The 19388-nt window shown below is 39.1% G+C and overlaps 1 protein-coding gene across 1 annotated transcript in view; it reads left to right on the top strand.

The window, feature by feature from the left end:
- The first annotated feature begins 11553 nt into the window (after positions 1 to 11553).
- Positions 11554 to 19388, top strand: part of TMX4 (thioredoxin related transmembrane protein 4) — a 42024-nt gene continuing 34189 nt past the window's right edge. Inside the window, exon 1 of the mRNA XM_058684916.1 lies at positions 11554 to 11910. Within this exon, the coding sequence (XP_058540899.1) occupies positions 11738 to 11910 (173 nt within the window). The 5' untranslated portion in view covers positions 11554 to 11737. The remainder of the gene's footprint in view (positions 11911 to 19388) is intronic.

Raw genomic sequence — 19388 nt, forward strand, 5'->3', positions numbered from 1 at the left:
ACTGGCCTTTGACAGCTATGTACCTATAACATCTTCCCCTCCTAAGTAACAACCAGAATGTGTCCAAACACTGCCAAATGCTCGCTAGGGGACAAAGCCACCTCCATTCTCCATTGAGAACCACTATTACAGTAATTTTCTAACGAAAATCTCCACTAACAGGAGAATGCTTGTCTACTCCATCACAATAGCCAACATGATTTTTACTTGGACCTGCCTCCTCACAACCTAAGTGAAAAGTGGTGTGGTGTTTGTTTCACCTTCTCCTAGGAAGAATGTTTTCTGTCACTTTTCCAAATCCTGGGTTTGAGTTTGCTTCTATTTCTTAGTTCTTTTATCCAGTGGTTCATACAGAAGAAGCATTTTATTTTATTTTGTTTTATTTTATTTTATTTTATTTTATTTTATTTTATTTTATTTTATTTTATTCCAGTACACTTAACACACAGTGGTATGTTAGTTTCAGGGTTACAATATTGTGATTCAACACTTCTGTACATCACCCAGTGCCCATCACGACAAGTGCACTTCTTAATCCCCATTACCTATCTCACCCATCTCACCACTCACCTCCCCTCTGATAATCATCAGTTTGTTCTCTATAATTAAGAGTCTGTTTCTTGGTTCATCTTTCTTTCTCTCTCTTTCTCTCTCTCTCTTTCCCCTTTGCTCATTTGTTTTGTTTCTTAAATTCCACATATGAGTGAACTCATACAGAATTTGTCTTTCTCTGACTGATTTATTTAGCTTAGCATTATACTCTCATCCATGTCGCTGCAAGTGGCAAGACTGCATTCTTTTTTTCTAGCTGGATAATATTCCATTGTATATATACCACATCTTCTTTGTCCATTCATCTATCAATGGACACTTGGGCTGCTGCTTCCATAGTTTGGCTATTGTAAATAATGCTGCCATAAATAGAGGGGTGCATGTATCCCGTTGAATTACCATTTCTTGTATGTTTTTTAAAAGTTTATTTATTTTAAGAGAGAAGGAGAGAGGGCGTGAGTGGGGGAGGGGCAGAGAGAGGGGGAGAGAGAGAATCCCAAGCAGGCGCTGCACTGTCTGCCCAGAGCCCCACTCAGGGCTTGATCTCACAAACTGTGAGATCATGACCTAAGCCTAGATGGAGAGTTGGATGCTTACCTGACTGAGCCACCCCTGTTTTGTTTTTGTTTTTGTTTTTGTTTTTTAGTAAATACTCAGTACTGCAATTACTGGATCATAGAGTAGTTCTATTTTTAACTTTTTGAGGACCCTCCACACTGTTTTCCACAGTTCCTGCACCAGTTTGCATTCTGAAGAGGACTTTTTAATCACCTTTAATGATGTGATGAAAATTCTGTCTTTTGTACAGCTTAGAAAAAGATCAATCAAGGAAGTCTTATACTTTCAAACTAAACATCTGAAAATAAAATTAGTTTACTATTTCTGGTCCATTAGTATGGGAAAATCAAGTATTTGTAGGTGTTACTTAGATTTGTTTCCGTTTTTATTGGTAATAAAAGGTAGAAGCTGAAAACTTGACAACATAATGCACATTTAATATTACAGATGTTTTCAAGTACATGTTGTCTTTTTTTTAATGTTTATTTTTGAGAGAGAGACAAAGAGAGAGAGAAAGAGAGAGAACAAGCGGGGAGGGGCAGAGAGACAGGGAGACACAGACTCTGAAGCAGGCTCCAGGCTCTGAGCTGTCAGCACAAAGCCCGACATGGGGCTCAACCCATGAACCGTGAGATCATGACCTGAGCCGAAGTCGGACACTCAACCAGCTGAACCACCTAGGCGCCTCTAATCATATATTTTTTTAAGTATTTTATTAGAGTTTTTAAATCCGTACTTTTAGTATTTAGAATATTAAGCTAAGGAGATGCATTTCGTTAAGTGGTAGTATAGTATCATTTCTCAGTGTTTGCAGTGGGGTGCTGGAGTTATCTTGTATCAGATTTTACAGAACAAATAATATGTTTTCAGAAATTTTATCAGCTGGAGGACATTAAGCTGGTGGTCTGAAATCAGCCATGGTGGCAGAACTTAGAAACTGGCAAACTCAACAAATCAAGGCTTCCCAGCCTCAGAGATGTGGGCTGTTAAACATCTACCATAATACCTCCTGGCTTAACCTAAAAGGACGTTATATAGAATCTATCCTACTACATTTATAATTTTAAAGTATTCCGTTTATTCCTCAGTAATAAATTGTTCTAGTGATTTAGGTGAAATACAGACTCCTGTTTTAAGTTACATTTTAGTTACATTTTCTCTGATAGCACAGACTTTGACTATTTTTCCAATTTTTATCAGGAACGTATAAATTATTCCCTAGCAGTTATCCCAAAGCATTTTCTTAGGTAAAATGCAAGATATTGAACTCTAGACCTGCATTATCTAATATTTTAATGATTACCTTTGTCTAATATTGGATTTTAGAATTTTATAGAATGACAAAGGAAGAGGAGCTTAAAATAGGGACAGAGACTAAACATTAGGAGTATAAAATTAAGTTTATTCAGTGGTGAACAGTTGTTTCCTACCTTCACCAAAATGTAAACAAAACAAATTCTTTTAAAAATCATAATTTAAGTATCTGGGGAAATATTTGCTTCATATATCAAGAAATATTTACCAAAATGAGATATGTACAGTGAATTCTTGTATAGACACACAAGAGATGACAGTTTAATTAAAATGTTTTGTTGCCTTGGAGCAGAGCAATAAACTCAAAGGACATCTTTGTTCCTTCCAGTTTCTTCTCTACAATAAAAATAAATACTGACTTAATGTGTTAAGCACACAAATATAGTTTCTAATTTCCCAGCCTTCAAATGCCAAAAGATAACAGATACTTGTTCATAATAAACGTGGTTTGGATTTTTTTTTTTAAGGTTGAGAGTTGAACTTTGATGTTCTTAGACTTTCATGCCGTTGTATCATTTTCTCCATCTGCCCCTCTTTATTCCTATGTCTTTTTCAGAGTAGCACTCAAGTTCATTATGTTCACTGGCGTGTTCTCAGCCTTCCTATTCTGAAATGCTCTACACCATCTAAAACTTAGTATTTTCTGAACATTACTTAAATTTTATTGTTTAATGTGTTATCAGTCAATGCCTTGCACATTAAGAACAGAGACTCATGCCTCTCTTGCTCTCACAGAATCTAGCATAAGACCTATACACAATATATGCTCCATGAAATTTGTTGAATGAAATCTCTGGGCCCAGTGATTATTAGAGATCACCAAGCATTATAGGCAAGTGTTATACTTGGATTCATTAATGTTATTTTCCCTTTTGTGTACAGTTTGCTAGATTTGTGGCACACAACTGCTATAGAATAAACATTATGCATACCTCTTTCCCAGTTTTCATTTAATCCTACTTTAAAATTGATACAAACATGCCAGGTTCCTGAATATCCTGTAATCAGAGAATATAACTGAAAAGTGAGGAGGGTGAGGGGCACCTGTGTGGCTCAGTCCATTAAGCGTCAGACTCTTGGTTTTGGCTCAGGCCATGATCACAGTTTCTGAGTTTGAGCCCCGCATCAATGATGTGCCAATGATGGCTCAGAGCCTGCTTGGGATTCTCTCTCTTTCTCTCTCTCTCTGTCTCTGTCTCTGTCTCTGTCTCTGTCTCTCTCTCTCTCTCTCCCTTCCCCTTACCCACCCCCACTCCCCACTGAATCTCTAGCTCTCTCTCTCTCAAAAATAAAAAAATAAACATTTCTTTTTTAAGTGAGGAAGGCAAGTAGTTACAAAAGGAAAGTATTTAGAGTCCACTGGGGAGTTTATGAAACTGGCGTGGTTTATTCTAATCACACTTGATTGAATCCAAAGAGGAATCATTGGGAATCACCAAATAAACTATATTAGTAACTATAAAATATACTTTCCTGATGAGCATTTTGCTCAAGCAACTCTTCATATTCATCTGCCATTTTCATTTATTCTTCTCTGGCTATTTATAATCTTTTCTATTTTCCTCTTGGGTTGTACTTCTTTTTCTTAATTATTAGTAGAACTTCTTGAATTTTAGGGATATGAAACCTTTGTGTATATTTCAGATCATTTTGCCCAATTTGGCTTAATTTTATATTTACTGTGTGGCAAACTTATCAGAATCCTTTTATGACCTCAATGTTTCATGTGTTACTTAAAAAGACTTTGCCCACCAATGATTCTAGAAGTATCCTCCCAAAACTTTTTAAAGAGCATTTGTTATTTTGTGCTTTTTTCATTTGTGAATCTGAAATCTATTTTGGTGTTTAGATTATGATAGAGATGTATATATATATATATATATATATATATAGAGAGAGAGAGAGAGAGAGAGAGAGAGAGAGAGATGAAGAGGAAGTTTTCCTAGCACTACTGTTCATTAGTCTAATGTTTCTCACTGATTTGAAGTGCCATTTGTGGACATTATTAGTGTAACATTAATCTTCAGTTTCTAAGGACAACCACCATTCCTAGAAATTAGGCTGTCTTATGATTAGTCCTGGCCAATGGACTATGAGTCAAACTGTTATGTGCAGCTTTTGGACTGAGGAAGCCAAAAAAGCTTCTTGAAGCCTTTTACTTTTCTCTTTTTCTACTATGATCATAGAGGAGGACTCATGTTGAGATGCAAGAGCCATAAGATTGAAGCAGCTTGTATTGTGTCAACCCTGCCCAGGGTTCAGCTTCTCTAAAGAATCTCTTAGATCCAAGATGGAATTTGTGTGGCAGAGACATGAGCTTTGTGAGTTAAGCCTTTGAGATTTGAGGGACTGTTTGTTACTGCAGCCTAAGTATACTTTTTCCTAACTAATATATCACCTTATACATATATATTTGTCTATATATAGTTGTTTCTTGAATCTTTACTCTGATTCATTTGCCTATTTGCTATTACCTATTTACCTCCATTTTATTGTAACTTGATAGCATACTTTAATACCTGAAGGGGCAATATTTATATCATTGATCTTTTTCAAAATCCTGTGCCCAGGATTAACTTTTTAAGACAAATTTTTAGAATTCTGTATAAAAGATCTGTATAAAAGGCTGTTGTTTGAATCATACTGCATTAGATTTACAAACTAATTTGGGAAAATTGACATCTCCATAATATAAAGTCGTCCTGTTTTTTTCATATGTCTTGCATGTTTCTTTAGCTTTTTTTTTTTCTGGTAATTTTTATTGTTCTTCAATAAGATCTTTGTCCATATTATCTTTTTATTGTCCATATTATATTATATTTTATTTATTTATTTATTTATTTATGTTTAAATATTTATTTTTGAGAGAGAGAGTGTGCCTGTGAGCATGGGGGAGGGGCAGAGAGAGACTGAGACAGAATTCAAAGCAGGCTTCAGGCTCTGAGCTGTCAGCACAGAGCCTGATGTGGGACTCAAATCCACAAACTGCAAGATCATGACCTGAGCCAAAGTTGGAGGCTTAACTGACTGAGCCACCCAGGCGTCCCAATTTATTTATTTTTTAATGTTTATTTTTGAGAAAAAGAGAGCACAAGCAGGGAAAGTACGGAGAGACAGGGGGACAGAGGATCCGAAGGAGGCTCTGCATGGACAGCAGACAGCCTGATGTGGGGCTCAACCAGGCTCAAACTCACAAACCATGAGATCATGACCTGAACCAAAGTCAAATGCTTAACCAACTGAGCCACCCAGGCTCCCCTTGTCCAGATTACGTTTTAAAATTAATTCTTACTGGTGTATAGGAGGAGAATTGGTTTATATATATCTCTCCTGTATGTAGCCTTCCTTAGCTCCAAGAGAATCGGTTGATTCTCTTTCCCCAAGTGGTGGTCCTGGGATTGCTATTTTGTAGAGATTTATCCTTTTTCTGAATTCATTTCTAGTCACTAACCTGGGATAATTCAATGTATTTCCATTCTTCATGGTTTCTCCTACCATCTGTTCTAGGAAGTGTCCTATTTAAATTTTCCCTCCACCTCTTGTTCCTGTAAGGCATTTAGCAAATCTGTTTGTGTAATTAAATTCCTGTACTATTATTACCTCATGGGCTAATTTTACAGCACTACATAGCTTATTTAATATTTCTATATTGGTTTAACCATCCTCCATAGGAAACTGTTGTATATTACTTACTTACCCTATTATTATAGAGTTCGTAATCTGAATATATTCTCTTTATCTCTCATTGCATTATCTTCTTGATATCAAGTCCTGAGGTGCCAATTTAGGAAGGTCTTTGCTTGCTATTATGCATTAAAAGTTTCTAAATATATGTGCAGATATGGATTGGAATATATACTTTTATCTCACTTGGTAAATTGTTTTCTTAAATTAATTATTCAATGTGTAAAAAGAGTTCAGAGTATGAAAGATAGCTCACCTTTATGAGTATGTTTATATAAATCTTACTACATTCTTTTGAATCTTTTTGGAATAAGCCCAACAAAAATCCTGCGAAGTCCCATGAGTACTTAAATAAAACGGCATGAAAGAGTATAGCTTCCCAATACTTAAAAGCCATTTTTTCCAATACATTTTTTTTTGCAAATAAATACCTATTTTTTTTTGCAAATAAATACCTAATACAACTTTAACAAAAGTTAAAAGGGAAGAGGTAGTTCCTATGCTGCGTTCTGCAAATATCACCCCAAAACACCCCTTCAGCTATTCTTGACCAAGTCCTAAAAGGAAGATACTGGGTTAGTCAGAACTGGGTTACATGATCCTTCAGTGATAACTCCAAGTTTTCAGGGTGACTTTTTGATAGATGAAAGATGGCCACACTTTATTTTCCTGCTTCTTGTTATGGGGTAACGTCTTCTTCCCTTTAATCTGGGCTGGAGTTAAGTGGTTTGTTTAACCAATATAGTGTAGTGGACTGACATTCTCAGACCTCTGAAGTGAAGTCTTAAAAAGCAGTGCAGCTTCCAGTTAGGTCTCTGGAAACTCACTCTAGAGAAAGTATGACAGCGCTGAGACTGTCATGATGAAGGAAAGCCTAAGTAGCCACAAGGAGAGGATGTATGGATAGGAGAGATGTCTCATCTGTCCCCAGCTGTTCCAGCCATTCTGTACCAGGTACCAGATATGAGAGTGCAAAAGATTTCAAATAACTCTAGCCTTAGCTTCCAAATGTCTTTCACCATATGCAGAAACCCAAGCAAAAACAACCCAACCATGCCCATCAGCCCTCAAAACCATGAGACTTGATATTGAGGTAGTTATGGAGTAATAGCTAACCTGAATAGGTTTCTCATAATTTTCTCATAATGACAGTGTATTTCTTGCCAATGTAAAATCCACTGAAAATCCAGGGGACCTTCAGGGGCAACAGTTCTCCGTGGGGCATTTTAGCAACCTAGGCTTCTCTGGTCTTGTAGATTCCTAGAATGTGTCTTTTCTCTAAAAGTTTGACAGTAGGAGCTTCCTGCTTCTACTGGAGGGTCTCACATTAGAGATTAAATGCTTCAGTCTTCAAGTGGTATATACATATCCTTTTGGCTTGCAGCCCATTAGCCAGAACTTTTACACTGCATAGGGGGTGTAGAAGCATACTCCTCTGCAGGCTGAGAAAGAGAAGGGAATTGGATAGGCATCTATCACATTCTTCCTCTCTCTCTCTCTCCTGCTATAGTGTCCCCTCATCACAGTCCAAAAAATTCCTTTTCTTGGTAGGAACCGTATACTTCATGTGACTATAGCTGCCCCACAGTATCACCATTTGAACTGCTCTAGTGGTAAAAGCTCTTTCTCCCAGTACCAGGGACCAAACTTCTTAAAATTGTCAGTAGGTACTTTACACATAAAAAGGATTGAGCACTGATCTAGTTCCCTATTGCTGTGTAACAAATTACCCCAACCAAATCTTGGTGGCTTAAAACAACATTTATGGGGCACCTGGCTGGCTCAGTCAGGAAAGCATGCAACTCATGATCTAGGGGGTGTGAGTTCAAGCCCCATGTTGGGCATAGAGCCAACTAAAGAAAACAAAACAAAAACAAACAAAGAGAAAAACATTTCTTCACACTCTCTGTGGGTTAGAGGACCTAGTTAAGCTTGTCCCTCTGGCTTTGGGTCACTTATGAGGCTCAGTCATCTCAAGGGGAGAGGAAGGATCTGCTTCTAGGTCACTTACGTGGTTATTCATTTGCAAGATTAAGTTCTTCCAAGCTTACTGAATCGAGGACTCAGTTCCTCATGAAATGTTGGCTGAAGGCCTCCTTTAGTCACATGGAGCTCTCCATACAGAGTCTCAGAGTGAGCAAGCCAGAGATAAAGAGATGGAAGTTCCAGTTTTTGTAAACTTGTCCCAGAGATGATATCCCATTATTTTTGTCATTTTTCTGTTTATTAGAAGTGAGTCACTAGGCCCAGCCCACACTCGAGGGAAGACAATTACACAAGGGCCTAAACACCAGGAGGTAGAGATACTGGGGCCATGTGGGAGGCTGCCTACTCCTTCACCCATAGGAGATGGGTATTCTGCTGTGTGGGACACACAAAGATAAATAAGGCAAAGCACTAAACTTTGGAGTAGTGGGGAAAGAGGGTCATAAGTGCATGTAATTATAATACAAAAGACGGGTGTGGCCAAGTTATATGGAAGAAAAGCTATTGGATCTGAGAAGAAATAGCAGCTAATTCTCTATGGCTATGGAGGTAAAATGTGAGCTACATGATAGAGGCTGAATAATGATTCGCTAGGCTACTAGAGAAGAGGGTTCTGAGCAGAATGAAAAGCAACAAGGCATACAAGTACATTATTATTATTATTATTATTATTATTATTATTATTATTATTATTTTAGAGGTCATGGATATAATGAGACAGTGGCTGTGGCATCATTACTGCTGGGTACCCCTCCCTGCTCTTCTGGGAGGTGCTAGTCATGCAAACTTTGGCAGGTTCTCGCTGCTGGGCCATGGACTCAGAAAGATCCACACATGATTCTGTCGAAAGACTTTGTCATCCAGAATGGGTAGGTGAGGAAGGGTGTTGAAAGAGGAGATAACTGGAGTGAAGTTACAAAAAGGGGCAGGCAGGGAGCTAACTCTTTGCCCAAAAAATGCCAGCATACCGAGGTTTTCTATGGACACAATGACTATAACTAGATTAATGTGATGTTGATTACACAGCAAATTGAGGAATGGCCAATATCCTGTGACAGAAATGTGATGCATGGGTGAGAAATGTGCAGATCTGGGGAAGGAGACAAGGACACTTGGATTTTAACTCCCTCTTCAACCCTAGAAAGGGGAAGCAGGTTGTCAACCTGACCTCAAGTCACACTCCAAAAGACTTCAGCAGATTCCTGATGTGCCTGGAGAATGGGGAATAGAGCTATGGGGCAGAGGATTGTGGGAATGGCAGCATGCAAAGTGGGCAAGACTGAAGCTGGATTGTGAAGGCTTTTGTGTACCATGAAAAGCAAATTTGACATTAATCTAGGAAAGATAGACTTAGAAGTGTTATAGTATGTTGTTGCCTCCAGATAATAAGACATAAACTTTATTAATCATACCATGTTCTAGGCATTATATTTACCCCATGTAAACTTCACAGCCACCTTATGTGGAGGTTCTATTATTACCTGCATTTAAACAGAAACCCCGTGGTAACTAGTTTTAGCCCCAAGTCACATAGGTAAGAAGTGTCAAGGCTCAGATACCAATCACTGGACAGCAGTTGCCTTTACCCTGCTCTGTGCAACCCTTTTGCTCCTTTGCTCCCATACATTCTTGCTATATTTCTTCCTACTGACTTACTCTGAAAGCCAGGAAATGCAATCCTTGAATACATGTCTTATGTTAGAAAGAGAAAGAGCTTCAGCAATGAGTTTCCTTTGTGCCTCCAGATACTCCCTTTAACTTTAAATTTTGCAAGTTTTCCAGCATACACAAAAGTAGAGAAAAGCAAAAATGAACTTAGCTTCAGCACAGATTGATGTTGTATCACTTATGTTTATCCATCCTATTTCCATCCCCCAAATTTTATTTCTGGAGTATTTTTAAGTGAATTCTAGACACCAGATTGTTTCACACATAAGTATTTTACTATCTGTAACCATAAAGACTTTTAAAAATATAGTTATAACACCATTATCACACCCAACAAAATTAACAAAATTGTTATTTCTTTTTTTTAAATTTTTTTAAATGTTTACTTATTTTTTGAGAGAAACAGAGCACAAGCAGGGGAGAGACAGAGAGAGGAGGAAACAGAATCTGAGCAGACTCCAGGCTCTGAGCTGTTAGCACAGAGCCTAACCCAGGGCTTGAATTCATGAACCATGAGATCATGACCTGAGCTGAAATCAAGAGTCAGATGCTTAACCAACTGAGCCACCCAGCTGCCCCCAAAATTGTTACTCCTTAATAGCAGATTCTATTTTTAAGACTTTTTTCTACCAATCACATATCATATACAAAAGTTTCACTGAAAAGAATGATAGAATTCCTGTGTACGAAATTTCTTTTTATAAGCAAAATATTTTCTAATGAGTTTATAGGATTGATCTGTAGGCAATAACAGTGATTCTTAGTAACATTTATTGCAAGAACATTTTCCAAATTTACAATAGATTGTAAATGTCTTATATTTTTATAAGGGCTAGCTCCACATAGAATTGAGATACTACCAATTAACACCTTATTAAAGTAAGATCTTCTCTGAAGGCAAAATTAAACCTCTCTCTCCTATAAGTACTGATTGGAGATTGATCTCATATGCCCTGCAGTACTGTTAGTTTTATAGCTGTCTTTGTTGTAAGCCCAGGATAGAAATCACACTTTTTCACCATGTATTGACCACATTACTCAGTTTTATGCTTTGCACAGCTAGCAAATTTTTATAAAGCACACTTTGAAAAAGCTCAGTCACCTTCTAATTGTAACTCAGTCATACATACTCAGGGTGTGGTGATCTCAAGGTATAGATGCATCTAATGTGTATCTGCAAAGAAATTTGGAAATCATTTAGGCTACTTTCATTTTAGATCTGATGACCTGTAGCCAAGAGCCGTGCGAGACCCATGTAATTCCAACTGCCAATAGTCTTTTATTCACTGACTCACTTTATGTTAGTACTCATGTTTTAATAGTTTCTTTTAAAATTTAAATTAATAAAAGATACAATTGCAGAGTCCGGTTTCACTATTATCTCCAATAAGGTAGTGATACTTCAATATACACATGCAGAGAGTACTTAAATTTTCCTCTCCCTTCCAGCAAGAGGCCACGGCCAAACACCCTCCCATCTTCGCATTATAAATAGGTTTACTTTGCAGTCCATTCTTGTTATTCTCGCTGCCACTGAATAGAGGGTGAATTTTTTAATTACTGGCCGCGATTCTCTTTAGAAAACCCCACGCGCGCCAACCTCAGTACTGGAGCCTGGGTGCATGAGGCGCCTGTTCTAACTTAGGCAACATTGGGTCATCTGTTTATTTTCGGGGGGGAAGGGGGGAGTGGTGTCAGAAAGAAAGGGCGGCCGTTGCCCAGGCAACCGACACCCGGGGCAACGGCAGGGGGAGGCGGGAGGGGGCGTGGCCTCGGCGGGACCAGGCGGATAAGAGGCGGCGCTGACTGCCCGCCTTCTAAGCTGGGACTGTTCGTGCGGCGGGGCGGAGGCGGGGCGGCCCGGCACCACCTCCGACTACCTGGAAAGGCCCGGGCTTGCGAGCTAGCGAGGCTCCGGGCCCATCGCTTCCTCTCGCCACGTCCCCTGCCGAGGAGGCTCGCTCCACGCGCCAACATGGCGGGCGGGCGCTGGGGCCCGCTGCTGACGGCGCTCCTGGCCGCCCGGGTCGCGGTGGCGGAGGAGGCCGGCCCCGCGCAGGCCGCGCTGCCGGAGGAGCGGAGCTGGGTGCGGCCCATGACCGCCTCCAACTGGACGCTGGTGATGGAGGGCGAGTGGATGCTGAAATTGTGAGTGTGCCCGCACGTCCCGCACGCCACACTGCCCCCCTGGGCCCCGCCCTCCCAGAGCCGCGCGGGCCGCTGTGGAGTCTGCACCGCCCGCTGGGCTCCGCCACTGCTCGCCTCGCGGCCCGCCGCGCGGGGGCCGGCTGCTCACGCTGCGCATGCGCGCCAGGCCCTCCGCGGTGACAGCTGCGGATGCGGAGCATCCCGCCTCTCTCCGCACCCGCCGCCCCCCTCGCCTGCTAAGCCCCCTGCCTTTGGTGGTGGGGGCGGGGGCAAGAGTTGAGGGATGGGGTGGGCAGCGTGCCAAGGGGAGTCGGGGGAAATGGAGGAAATCTGTGAGAAAATCGCGTGCTTTTGGTACAGGTGTGTACGAAGAGAAAAGGGCTGCCATTCAGTGAAATTAACGCGCAGTACAAATACGTAGCACGGGCTACGCAGGATATTTGTTGAATGGATAATTACAGACCGTGAAGGGCACACCAGCTAGTGCAAAGTATTTTGGTTTTCATTTTGAATTCTCCGAGATGTCATTGTGAAAAATAAAACAGGAAGATGGGGGTGTTTTTGAAGTTTTAGAACAAGATTTCAAATAAATGTTGATATTCCTTATCATTTTTAGAGGTAGAGATTTCTGGGTAGATAATTGTGCTAGTGTAATAAAGAAAGGGACATTAGTACATCGCCCCTTTTGAACAATAGAAGGTAAACTGTGGATAGTGTCTTTGCTTGAAGGAGATGGGAAAATACAGTTTTGAGTTAGGAACAGGCACATGGCTTAAAATTAACTTCTAGGAAGAAAGTGATCCTTTGGAAAAAGCCTTGAAGGAGACCATGGGAGGATGTTTGAACAGGCTTCAGAGACCATCACGGTGGGCCTGTGGGGAGTATGAAGAACATCTGGAGAAATGATACCTTATCTCCTTAAACTGTAGTTTCAGATCATGTATATATTTGATCACTACTGTTTTGCCATTAATCTTACCTTGAGGACACAGACACACAGAATTGGATCTTTCCTTTATTTGTCCAAGACCACATTTTGATTTTCTCAATTTCAGTTGCAAATAGATGCGTATGGAGTGAAAACCTCAGTGTGAGATCAGGGCCCAAAGTTACAAGTCCCTTAGCAGATTACGCTGTTCAGAGAACATAGTACACATTACCCCTTCAAACATGCATTTACCTTTTGTCCACAAAGAAGGTGATAGAAAGACCTGAAAGTAAAATGCCTTTGGTGTCATAATGAACCAATGAAATGATTAAGGAAATATGTAGTCATGAAGCACTTATTAAACTACTTAATGAGTTTAGTATGAGGAGGATGAAGATGAAGAGGTCATTTTCCATTTAAGAGAGAAGCTTTTAACGTAAGTGGAGCTTTATTCAAGACTGTCATGTTTGTAATAATTGTAAGATTTTAGACTGCATTTTGTCAGCTAGTACTACAAAGAGTTCTTTTTGAGAGTAGGTGCTTATACGGTGGAGCTTTCTAGATGCCAGTTTTCTGATTAAAACCGAGTTTGTGTATGTACATGATGAAGGTCAAAACAGAAAGGCCTCAACTCCTTTATAGCTCCTTTTTGGAATAACCATCTATTTTTTTTTTTTTTTCTTAGTAAAAGAACTAAACAAGCTAAAGCTCAGGTGAGTGTAAGCCATGTGAAGCTTGTAAACGTGCAACAGCCAACAACTCCTATGTTTGGCTACGTCGAGTGTCAAATTAAACTTTTCATAAATGTTCAAGCCCAGACATAGTAACCAATTGATCTAAACTTGCCATGTGTCCATCGCATGGAATATGTTGGGCTGTGATGAAAGACGGGACTTAGAACCCAGAAGTAAGCTGTATTGTGCCTAAGATCATTTTAGAAGTTCCCTTTTCATTGGGTACACTTCAGAATAAGTCACTATGAAGGGAGGCTCTAAAGGAAAGAAGATTTAAACCATTGTATCCAACTTTTTTCTACATAATAGAACCTAAGTCCTGAAGAAATATTGTTGCTCGTATCTGTTTGTGATACCCCCTTTCCTCCCTTTCACAAAGGGAGGAAATTTTCTATTTTTTCTTATTTTCTATTTTCACAAATTTTCTATTTTTTCTTAAAAAAATAGAAAATTCATTATATTCTCAACCACTACAGGCCTACCATAAATTTCTAAGAATTCACTCAAATAGCCTTATCAGAATCTTTTTGCTGATGTATAGAACAGAGAAAAGCCAAATGTGTTAATTCTAGCTACCGTTTCAACACTTTTTTCAAGTAAACAGATCATAATAAATGGAGATTGTGAGGGGTCTACAGATGATGCATTTAACTTTTCTAAAGAAGCAATTAGGAGACTTTCTGATAGTATGAAAAATTTGACATTACTGTGAATGACATTTCTTTATTTGTTCATTTGCTTATATCCTACTTCTCTTCTGGGATTTTTTTCTCATATCCCACTTCATACAAAGCTCCTATAATACAATTTTTGGTTATACTGGTATTGATAATTTCAGTTGTTTTTAAGGACCTAGCAGTGTTTTCTACTCCTGTTATGAAATTTAATTTGTTATATTTTCTTTGTTTTAAAAACAGTCAATTGTTTTGGAAACTTGCAATTGAATTTTCAATGTTTTTTTTTTTTTTTATTTATTTTTGGGACAGAGAGAGACAGAGCATGAACGGGGGAGGGGCAGAGAGAGAGGGAGACACAGAATCGGAAACAGGCTCCAGGCTCCGAGCCATCAGCCCAGAGCCTGACGTGGGGCTCGAACTCACGGACCGCGAGATCGTGACCTGGCTGAAGTCGGACGCTTAACCGACTGCGCCACCCAGGCGCCCCTTCAATGTTTTAAAAAGCACTTCTCTGTTAAGGGGAAATATCAGTTAAAATATATTTGTAGTAATTCACCATTTCAATTCTGAAAACTTTTTTTAAAAAGTCTGAAAAATTATCCCATTATTATTTGCATTTTCTTTAATGCTTGTTGTATATTCAGTTTTTCTCTTCTTGTTTGCTTTCATATATTGTTTTATAATTTTAATCCCTATTTCTGCCATGTCTCTATGATTGGCTTGCTGTACTTTTCTCATCCTAACCTCTGATGAAAAGTTTGCCCTTTCTCAGGATTAGGAAAGAGTACATATAATCTTTAGAATACCTTCTGAAGTTTTCTTTTTTTCTATTTCCATTGTTTCATACTATCCTTTATTCAGTTACTTTGTAACCTTTTACTATTTTAAACTTTTTTGGTTCCCATTGTATCAGTTCTTGAGAATACCACTTTTGTTCTTTTGACACACAAAAATGTACATTCTATATATTTTTCTGGTGTTTCCCCCCCACCCCAAAGAAATAAGTAGATATCCAAGTAGCTTAATTTTGATCTGCCTTCTTTAAAAAAATATTTATTTTATTTTATTATATATATAGTGAGAGCACAAGCAGGGAAGAGGGGCATAGGGAGAGAAAGAGAGAATCTTTTTTTTTTTTTTTTTAGTTTTTTAAATGTTTACTTATTTTTGGGAGAGAGACAGAGTGTGAGCAGGAGAGGGACAGAGAGAGAGGGAGATACAGAATCCAAAGCAGGCTCCAGGCTCTGAGCTGTCAGCACAGAGCCCAGCGTGGGGCTTGAACCCACTATCCATGAGATCATGACCTGAGCCGAAGTTGGGACACTCAACCGACTGAGCCACCCAGGTGCCCCAAGAGAGAATCTTAACTGGGCTCCACACTCAGCGTGGAGCCCAACTCAGGGCTCTATTCCATAACCCTGGGATCATGCATGACCTGAGCTGAAATCAAGTCAGACACTCAACCAACTGAGCCACCCAAGGGGCCCTGACCTGCCTACTTTTAAACTGATATCCAGAAGAAAAGTATATCTTTGGGTTAATTTACCTCTGTAAAGCTTATAGATCTTTATAAAATACTACCTTTTCTGACTTGATTCTAATTTAAATTAGTCACTGTGATGGAGGGAAGCCTCATTTATATCCTTAGAACCTCTAAGTTTTAGTACTTTTTTTCCAAAATCCTTCTTATTCCCGAAGAGAATGTCTTCAAGCAGCATCCCCTTAGCTTGTCAGATAGTCATAATTTTTTGAAGTTTAATAGAGTATAGTGATGTGTGGATTGAATGTTTAAGAGATAGTCATTACATGCTTGTTATGTTTCAAGTTTAGACTTGGGGGTCTTGGAAGATGAAAATGAATGAACGACATTCTTTGATTTCAAGGGACAGTCAATCTACTGTGCTCTGAAGGAAATAAATAGCAGATACAGCATTCATTTATTTAGCAAATGTTTCCTGAATGCTTCTTCTCTGTCAGGCATTCAGCAGTGGTTCTCATCAGGGCACTGTTGGCATCTTGGGTTGGACAGTTCTTTGATATGTGGGGATGGCCTGCCTGTTGCAGAACCGTCAGCATCACTGCCTCTACCCATCACATTCTAGTGTTCATGTGACATCAAAAAAATTTTAATCATCTCCATTCCCTATGCACATTCCCAAATGTCTCTGATTGAAAACTACTGCCCTGGGTACTGTTATGGGTATTTAAAAACACGAAAAAGAATAGCTCATAAGTTAACATAGAAGTATTTAATTTCAGATTGTTTCCACAAAGGGTTATCCACATTATCACCTCTATGATCATCATCATCTCAGTCACAGTAAACAGTTACATTGCTTCCATTTCATGTCCTGAATGCTGTCTTATTTCATCATCCCAGCAATCTGGTGCAGAGTTAGCATTCTCATTAACTAGGGGAGATGAAACTTGAAAAGGTTAAAGCTTTGGCCAAGGCCAGATCCTTAGGAAGTGATTGGCAAGGCTAGAACTAGAACGCAGGCCTGAGCTTTGCAGTTCCTGCTGCAAACCTAGGAGAATAGCAGGGACCTAGGGGAGGAAGGTACAAAGCCTGGCCAGTTCATGCTTAGGCTGTCAGCTGGCCAGCACCATAAAGGGTGCACCATTAAGGGAGGCCTTTTCCCTGTGGGATTCAACAACCCACCCATGGTTTTATCGTCTCTAGATTCTCCAGATGAGGAGCATTATTGCTATATGCTCATTCCTGACACTCTTCACCACTCATACAGGTGCTCTGCCTTTTCTGCACCCCAACCACCCAGGAAAATTCTCACTTTGCCTTGTTTGTACCTAGCCTGGCCCTTATCACAACTCGTAATTATAAATTAATTTATATGCTTCTCTGATTCTTCCTCTAGACAATAAACTTTTCAGTAGAGAAAGAAATTTTTTTCTTTTTCCTGTTTATCTCCAGAGCCTTAATAACTATCATATTCAATAAATACTTTAAGTAAACAAATTACTGTCTATTACAGTCTATTATTCAATAGACTAGTTGTTCCTTTAATCAAGAGCTTCCTCAAGTGTATCACTGAGGTAACACCTGTATATATTGTCTTAGATACTAAGGAGAGTCACTATCATCTCCCATTTGTTCATTAATGTATTAAATATTTACTGTGGTCCAGGACCTGCCAGGCTCTGTTCTGGCTCGGTATAAGCAATATACCAGTCCTTGCCTTCATTGAGGGTTTGTCTTTTTTTTTTTTTTTCCTTAATTTTTTTCTAACATTTATTCACTTTTGAGAGACAAAGTGTGAGTGGGGAGAGAGAGAGAGGGAGACACAGAATCTGAAGCAAGCTCCAGGCTCTGAACCGTCAGCACAGAGCCTGACACGGGGCTTGAACTCAAGAACCTTGAGATCATGACCTGAGATGAAGTCAGATGCTTAACTCACTGAGCCACCAAGGAGCCCCCATGGAGTGAATTCTATTTTCTCTAGCACATAACATGATTTTTGTGGAGTTATCCATTTTTATTTTTTCTCTACATTTTATGATAAAATGCCCTAGAAATGATCTTCTAAAGAAATCAAATTAAATATAAGCCTTCCAACTCTTGGATTATTATGAGTTTTCCCATGTTTTCCAGATATAAGAATGACACTTGATGTAGTTAAGTCAGCAGCTAAGACATTTTGATTTAGTTTCATGTATTAAGGCATAGAAAAATGACCCTAGTTTACCTTTTCATCTTCATTATCACATATTCTTTTGAGCATTTGGGGCAAAACAAGTTCTAAGTGAAAATCGACTGTATCGGTCATTGTCCATCTCATCTCTGCATGGATGAGAAAAGAGAATGTATGGGGACACACTGGTGAAATTTGAGCCAAAACAGAAGAAGAAAAATTGCACATTATTGGGAGAATAAAAATGTAGTTTTAGTAAAATTTTATTTCTACGAAATGTATTTAAGTTAACTCCTTTCTCTGATGTGTTTCATGTACTTAATGAAATCTCACACCAAATTCAGTTGGTTCATAAAATCAAAGTAATCACAGGCCTTCAACTACCTTACATATAACAGAAACTAAGTATAATTTATGCATGAATTGCATAACGTGGATGACGAAAACATGCTTTAGAATTTTGTTTCCCAAAGTGGTTAAAAACCTTGGATTAATATTCAAGTCTGTGTTTTAGCCGTATGGCATTTTAAATGTGTTTATGAAGCTTGCTAATTTTATATACCCCTGGCACCTGGGAAAAGCCTAAATAGATAAGATACTGTCATATAGTTTTCATGACTGTAAAGGTTCTAATTCCTTTTGGAGGCTCTTACATGAAAGAAGGATTAATTTGAATGTAAAAGACAGTTATGGCAGGTCAACCCTTTTATAGTTCTTAGAAGATTGACATTATGAACTAGTTTTAAATAATATAAATAAAGATCATGATCAGTCCTTTCTGATGATTTTCATCATGCGTTTTACAGAAAGATTACATTTATATACACGTACTTACACAGACACAGAGAGTGCATTAGCACATGAAAGTCATGACTTTTCTTCTTTGTATTCGTTTGGTCCCTGAAGAACCTTCCTGTAGTAGGTTCTCAATTACCATCTAAATCATCGTCCTTCAGATACAAAAGAATACTAATAATTTGAAAAGCAGAAACAACAGTGGGCCAATTCCCACACCAGAGACTCAGAGCTGCCTTATTTCTACCACCAAAGAATGCACTAAGTTAATGAATGATGTTGGTGCACTCCAACACAAAAAGCTCTGATTAAATCTCAGAAATAATGGCATTCATAGTCCCTCAGTCTCCAGTGGGTAGCAGCTACATAAAAAATGGAATATCTAAAATAACCTCAGTGGCATTTTTATATCTAGGGATCAATGTTACCCAAATCTCACTTTATATAATAGCCTGTCTAGAGACTAGGGACTGGTATGTAAAAAATAAAAGATGGGGGGAGCCTGGGTGGCTCAGTTGGTTGAGCATCTGACTCTTGATTTTGGCTCAGGTCATGATCTCATGGATATGAGAACAAGCCCCAGTCAGCCTTTGTGCTAGGCATGGAGGCTCCTTGAGATTCTTTCTCCCTCTTCCCCTGAAGCACCCCCCCCCCCCCCCGCCTCAAAAAACAAAACAAAAACTAAATGCTCCAT

Source organism: Neofelis nebulosa, chromosome 9, assembly GCF_028018385.1.
Source record: "Neofelis nebulosa isolate mNeoNeb1 chromosome 9, mNeoNeb1.pri, whole genome shotgun sequence".
In the NCBI taxonomy this organism is placed as follows: domain Eukaryota; kingdom Metazoa; phylum Chordata; class Mammalia; order Carnivora; family Felidae; genus Neofelis; species Neofelis nebulosa.